At 43.2% G+C, this 7,500-nt stretch overlaps 1 protein-coding gene across 1 annotated transcript in view; it reads left to right on the forward strand.

The window, feature by feature from the left end:
* The window catches only part of LOC125044795, a 90,610-nt gene that overhangs the window by 43,734 nt on the left and 39,376 nt on the right, over positions 1–7,500 (forward strand). The window contains exons 6-9 of the mRNA XM_047641754.1: positions 936–1,055; positions 2,113–2,324; positions 4,190–4,328; positions 5,415–5,458. Coding sequence (XP_047497710.1) covers positions 936–1,055; positions 2,113–2,324; positions 4,190–4,328; positions 5,415–5,458 — 515 coding nt within the window. The remainder of the gene's footprint in view (positions 1–935; positions 1,056–2,112; positions 2,325–4,189; positions 4,329–5,414; positions 5,459–7,500) is intronic.

Raw genomic sequence — 7,500 nt, forward strand, 5'->3', positions numbered from 1 at the left:
TCTCTCCTTCTCTCTCTCTGTCCTTCTCTTTCTCCTTATCTTTCTCCTTCTCCATCACCCCCCCCCCCCCCCCATCATTAATCCTTTCATTCTCCTCCATCTATCCACTTCACCACCTTCTCCTCCAATCCTTGATCCACACACATCCAACTCCACCCTCATCCACACCCTCGTCCACTTCCACCTAACCACTCCACCACGTCCTGTCCCACTCCTTCATCTACCACCACCCTAATCCACCCCATCATTCACTTCCACCTAACTACTCCACCATCCATTCATCCACCTTCAACTGACCACTCCACCACCTCCTCATCCACCCTCTGCCACCAACTCATCCACCCCCTCATCCAACTCCACCTAACCCCTCCACCACCTCCTCCCCCACTCCTTCATCCATCTCCACCCTCATCCACCTACCCATCCACCTCCACCACCCCCTCATCCACCTCCACCCACCTCCACCCCCTTACCCCCCTTATCCATCCCCTCATCCACCTCCTCCTCCCCCTCATCCCCTCATCCACCTCCCCCTCATCCACCTCCACCGCCACCCTCATCCACCTCCACCCACCTCCACCCCCTCATCCACCTCCTCCTCCCCCTCATCCCCTCACCCACCTCATCCATCCCCTCATCCACCTCCTCCTCCCCCTCATCCCCTCATCCACCTCCCCCTCATCCACCTCCACCACCCCCTCATCCACCTCCACCCTCATCCACCCCCCTTACCCACCTCCACCGCCACCCTCATCCACCACCTCCTCCTCCACTCATCCACCTCCTCCTCCTCCACCCTCCACCACCCCCTCACCCACCTCCTCCTCCACCACCCCCTCACCCACCCCCTCATCCACCCCCCCCCCCCTCCACCCCCCTCACCCTCTCATCCACCCCCTCATCCGTCCCTCATCCACCTCCTCCTCCTCCACCAGGTAATCGCAGTCCTCAACCGGCGCAGCGAGGAAGACTCAGACGTGTCCGACGACGAGGACGATCCCGAACGACTCAACCTCTCGAGACTCAAGCTGGCTCTCAAGTACGACCAGAAGCAGGTGAGAGGACGACTTGAATGGGTCGTTTAAGTTGAGTTTAAAGTTTTGAGTTTAGTTTTGATGCCATTTGTAACAAGGGATATTCTGGGTGTGGTTGTGGTTCCTTTTCTCTTGGGGTGTTGTTGTTAGGGTTTTTTTTTTTTTTTTTTTTTTTTTGTTAGTTTGTTGTTTTTTTGTTTTTTTTTTGGAATATGTTTATGTCATTTTTTTTTTTTTTTTTTTTCGTTTTAAGGTCATTATGAATTCCTCTGAGTTTTGGTATTTAAGTTTGTTTTTTATTTCTTCATTCTACAGATAATGATTATTAATCTATTCTTTCTTTTCCTCCTCCTCCGCCTCCTCCTCCTCCTCCTCCTCCTCCTCCTCCTCCTGTTCTTCCTCCTCCTTCCCTTTTCCCTTTCCTCCTTCTTCCTTCCCCCTCTTCCCTTCCCCTCTCTTCCCCTTCCCCTTCCCCCTTCTCTTTATCTTCCCCTTCCCCTTTATCTTCCCCTTCCTTCTTCCCCTCCTCCTCCTCCTCCTCCTCCTCCTCCTCCTTCACTTTCGCCCTTCGTCCTTCTTCCTCCCCTTCCTTCTTCCCCTCCCCCTTCTCCTTCCCCTCCCTCTTCCTCTCGGTCCTCCCCTCCCCCTTCCCCCTCCCCTTTCCCCCTCCCTCTTCCCTCTTCCCCCTTCCCCATCCCCCCTACCATCCTAACCCTCTTCCCCCTTCCCCTCTCCCTTCCCCCTCCCTCTTCCCCCTTCCTCTTCCCCCTTCCCCCTCCCCCCTCCATCTTCCTCTTCCCCATCCCCCCTACCATCCTAACCCTCTTCCCCCTTCCCCTCCCCCTTCCCCCTCCCCTTTCCCCCTCCCCCCTCCCTCTTCCTCTTCCCCATCCCCCCTACCATCCTACCCCTCTTCCCCCTTCCACCTCCTTCTCCCCCCTCCCCCTTCCCCCTCCCCCTCCCTCTTCCCTCTTCCCCCCTCCCCCTTACCCCATCCCCCCCCAACCCCCTCTTCCCCTCCCCCTTACCCCACCCCCCCCATCCCCCTTACCCCATCCCCCCCTCCCAACCCCTACAGTTCGTGGCACACCCGAACTGCCAGCAACTCCTGACCTCGGTGTGGCACGAGGGCCTCCCGATCTGGCGCCGCCGGAACGCAGTCGTGAAAATCCTGCTGTGTCTCTCCATCATCATTTGCATGCCTGTTATTGCTGTCATCTACCTCATCTTCCCGAGGACGCAGCTCGGGAGGGTCATAAGGTCACCTTTCATGAAGTTCATCTATCACAGGTGAGGTTGGGGGGATTTAGAGGGGGGTGGGGGGTTGGAGGAGAGGTAAAGGGCGGGGTTTTTTTTTGGGGGGATGGGGTTGGGGGGGGAAGGGGGATGGGGGGTGGGGGTAGGAGGAGAGGTAAGGGGGGGTTTGGGGGGATGGGGTTTGGGGGGGATGGGGTTGGGGGAATAAGGGGTGGGGGTAGAAGGAGAGGTAAGGGGGGGTTGGGGAGATGGGTTTGGGGAATAAGGGGGGTGGGGGTTGGAGGAGAGGTAAGGGGGGTTGGAGGGGATGGGGGGGATACTGGAAGAGTGGGGGGAGGGGAGAGGGTTGGGTATGGGTTGGGTATTTGAATGTGTGTGTGTTGTGTGTGTGTGTGTGTTTTTGTTTATTTCATTGTTTGTGTGTGTGCTTGTTTGTGTGTGTGTGTTTGTTTGTATGTGTGTTTGTTTGCTTGGGTGTGCGTATGTGTTCTTGTGTACTTGAGTGTGTATGAATGTGTGTGCATGTGTCTGTGCGTATGTGTGTATGAAGGCTGGTAAATAGACATGTACAAAAATATTCATATAAATAGAGAAAAAAAAAAAAAAAAAAAAAAATTGATAAAAAATATAAATAAAGAATAAACGTAAATACATAAATAAAAAGGTTAAATGAGAAAGAGCGTAGAGGGATGTTTTTTCCTACCAATCAAGAAAGAGAATTGTGCTTTTATTGTAAACCAATAAATAGATTAGGAGGAGGGATGGGGAAGCAGGGAAGGGCGAGAGAGAGAGAGAGAGAGAGAGAGAGAGAGAGAGAGAGAGAGAGAGAGAGAGAGATTGAGAGGGGAGAGAGGGAGAGAGAGAGAGAGAGAGAGAGAGAGAGAGAGAGAGAGAGAGAGAGAGAGAGAGAGAGAGAGAGAGAGAGAGAGAGAGATTGAGAGGGGAGAGAGAAGAGAGAGAGAGAGAGAGAGAGAGAGAGAGAGAGAGAGAGAGAGAGAGGGATGGAGAGAGAGAGAGGGAGAGAGAGAGAGGGAGGGAAAGAAAGTGAGAGAGAGAGAGGGAGGGAGGGAGAGAAATGGAGAGAAAGAGAGAGAGGGAGGGATAGATAGAAAGAGAGAGAGCTAGAGAGAGCGAGAGAGAGAGACAGAGAGGGGGAGGGAGGGAGAGAAAGGGAAGGAGGGAGAGAGAGGGAGGGAGGGATAGATAGAAAAGAGAGAGAGAGAGAGAGAGAGAGAGAGAGAGAGAGAGAGAGAGAGAGAGACAGACAGACAGACAAAGATAACTATAAGAAGACAGATAAAGAGAGAGAAAGAGAATAGACAGGAAAACGAGAGATAGCCAGAGAGGGGAGAGAGAGATAAAGAGATAAACACAGTGGAAGAAAAAAATTGCACAGATTTTTATTACCATTCTCTGTAAGAAAGTTACAAGAGAGAATGGCGCTTTTGCTGTAAACCAGTAATTGGAATAGGAGTAAAAGGATAAAAATAAGCGTAAAAGAGAGATAAACAAAAAACACAGAGAGGGAAAGGGAAAGAGAGAAAGAGAGGGAGAGAGGGAGAGAGAGAGAGAGCGAGAGAGAGAGAGAGAGAGAGAGGGAGGGGGGGAGATGAGACCAAACAATAACAATAATAGTGATATAATGATGATGATAATGATGATGATGGTGTTAATAATTATGATGATGATGTTAATAGTAATGATGATGATGATAATAATAATAATAGTTATGATGATGATAAAAAAAAAAATCGATGGCACTCACCGCTAAATACAACACCCTACCTAACCGTTCCAAAAATAAACAAATAAATAAATAAAAGCACCCTACCTTAATTTCCTTCTATCATTCATCATCTAACGACTTTTTTTCCCCCCTTTTTTCCCATCTCCCGCAGCGCCTCCTTCGGGATTTTCCTCCTGCTGCTCGTCCTGGCCTCGACGAGAACCGAAGGGAGCGAGAGACACCGCAGGAACATACGGGGACCTGCGCCTACGTTTGTGGAATGGCTGATCTTCTTCTGGGTCACTGGCATGGTAAGATTTGTGAGAAGGGCGTGGAGGAGGGAGGAGGAAGGAGGAAGGAGGAGGGGGGAGGAGGGAGGAGGAAGAAGGAGGAGGAAGGAGGAAGGAGGAAGGAGGAGGGGGGAGGAAGGAGGGTGAGGAGGGGGGAGGAGGAAGGAGAGATAGGAGAGGAGGAGGAGGAGGAAGGAGGGATAGGAGAGGAGAAAGAGAGAGAGGGGAGATGGGTAGGAGGAAGAGGAGGAGGAGGAGGGGTAGGAGGAGTTAGAAGAGGTGGTGTAAGTAGAGGAGGTATAGGGGAAAAGGAGGTGGAGGAAGGGAGGAGGAGGTGGATGCGGAGGAGGAAGGAGGAGGAAGGATAGGGGTAGGAGGAGGAGGGGGAGGGGTAGGAGAGGGGAAGAGCAGGATGAATGAGGAGGAAGATGGGAGGAGGAGGAGAAGGAATGAGGAGGAAGATAAGGAAGGAGGAGGAGGAAGAAGAGGAAAGGTAGAGAAGGAGGAAGAGCAGGAGAGTGGATAGGTGGAGGAGGAGGTGGAAAGGAATGGGGGAGGGGGGGAGGACTGTTAGGGGAGAGGGAGGAGGAGGAGGAGGGGGGAGGGGGAAGATGAGGAGTAAGAGGGGGAGGAGGGCGAGGGAGAAAGAGGGAAGGAAGGACAAAGGCATTCAGAGATAAAAAGAGAGAAGGAGAGGGAGATGTAGGATAGTGGAAGGAGGGAGGGGGGAGGAAGGGGAAGAAAGAGGGAGATAAGGGGAAAGAATGAAAGTGAAAGAGAAAGGGGGAGAAAAAGGGGAAGTAGAGAAGGAGGGAGAGAGACAGAGATAGAGAGAGTAAAGGCAGAAAATAAATATTAATCTATAATTATACAATATATATGTCTTTGTATGTATAAATAAAAACAATATTATTTTAAATATATATAGGCATAAATTTCTTTAATACACTGTACAAACATATATAACAGATGTACGTACAGAATTATACATAGGTAATCTTCTTGTATAATCAGCCTCATGAGATGAAAACGAGTTCTCAAAATGCATGACAAAAAACCCACGTGTACAAAGTGTGTTTCCTCTGCGATGTAATCTACTTCTTCCAGGGAGAAACCAGCATAAAGGAATCTTCAAAAGCCTCACTGATCACGTAGACAGTTAGGGTTCCGAGAAAAGTCAGTGAGCGAAAGTCAGTTTTAGTGTTCACGAATGATGTAAAGAAGTAATACGTTCATAATGGGATTGTCTAAAGAGATTTTATTTTGAGTCTTTACAATAGATATGTCTATTTTGAAGAAAAAAAAAAGGTGATTTTTTTATCAGTATGATGTATAATCTGGTTGGTTTATTTGTTGTTTTAACATAAATGCTATAAACAAAAATATGATTTTAGAAAATGCAGCGATTATTTGATGACTTATAAGCATTGGTAAAATAAGTCAATGAAAAAAGTAAAAAATATAAAATAAAAACGTTTATACTACGAAATTGTCGGCGGGATTTGTAGGCAAGAAATAGCGATTTCATTAGCCTTCTACATATTTACGGAGCGCATTTGTGCATTTTTGCGTGTACTGTATAATTAGATAGAGAGAGAGAGAGAGATTTGTAAGTAGATATTGGTATGTGTATGTGTGTGTGTGCATGTGCGTGAGTGTGAGTTCGTGGTGTGTATATGCGCGCGCGTGTGTTTATGTATTTGTGTGTGTATATAAGTGTGCATATGTGTTTACATAGGCATATTTATAGCTAGAGAGGGTGCTCCCCTTAATGAGTAACAACCTATAGAAATTTCTATCGGTGGAAACAGATATAGCCATGAATATAGATTAGTACTTTTGTATCACAGACAAAGGAGTGTTTGGCAAAAGCAGTGAGGTTGATTGTTTCATTAGTCTGTCTAATTGACCGGGGGACTTTGCTATTGTCTTTGTTTACTACATTTTGGGACATACATCTGGCGACTCTCTGTGTGTGTATATATATAGGATATGCTATGGCTTTTAGTTAAAGCATTTTAGATATGGACAGTTACTTGCCAGGTAGTTTATATAGAGTTTATTTTCGTATTTACCACATTCATCATGAAATTAGGATGATGATGTGAACGTGACGAATATGAGGTCAGTAAATGTACGAATGATAAGAAAGAAGATAGTAAAATGAGAGGGTAAAAAAAGGAAAATATTTACTCAGACACTCAATAACAGTAATAAGAATGATAATAATAGTAATAATAATTAATATAATGATAATGATAAAATTATAATGATAATGATAGCAATGATAATGATAATGATAAAATTATAATGATAATGATAAAATTATAATGATAATGATAAAATTATAATGATAATGATAAAATTATAATGATAATGATAAAATTATAATGATAAAGATAAAATTATAATGATAATGATAAAATTATAATGATAATGATAAAATTATAATGATAATGATAAAATTATAATGATAATGATAAAATTATAATGATAATGATAAAATTATAATGATAATGATAAAATTATAATGATAATGATAAAATTATAATGATAATGATAAAATTATAATGATAATGATAAAATTATAATGATAATGATAAAATTATAATGATAATGATAAAATTATAATGATAATGATAAAATTATAATGATAATGATAAAATTATAATGATAATGATAAAATTATAATGATAATGATAAAATTATAATGATAATGATAAAATTATAATGATAATGATAAAATTATAATGATAATGATAAAATTATAATGATAATGATAAAATTATAATGATAATGATAAAATTATAATGATAATGATAAAATTATAATGATAATGATAAAATTATAATGATAATGATAAAATTATAATGATAATGATAAAATTATAATGATAATGATAAAATTATAATGATAATGATAAAATTATAATGATAATGATAAAATTATAATGATAATGATAAAATTATAATGATAATGATAAAATTATAATGATAATGATAAAATTATAATGATAATGATAAAATTATAATGATAATGATAAAATTATAATGATAATGATAAAATTATAATGATAATGATAAAATTATAATGATAATGATAAAATTATAATGATAATGATAAAATTATAATGATAATGATAAAATTATAATGATAATGATAAAATTATAATGATAATGATAAAATTATAATG

The sequence above is a fragment of the Penaeus chinensis genome, chromosome 36 (genome assembly GCF_019202785.1).
Source record: "Penaeus chinensis breed Huanghai No. 1 chromosome 36, ASM1920278v2, whole genome shotgun sequence".
NCBI lineage: Eukaryota > Metazoa > Arthropoda > Malacostraca > Decapoda > Penaeidae > Penaeus > Penaeus chinensis.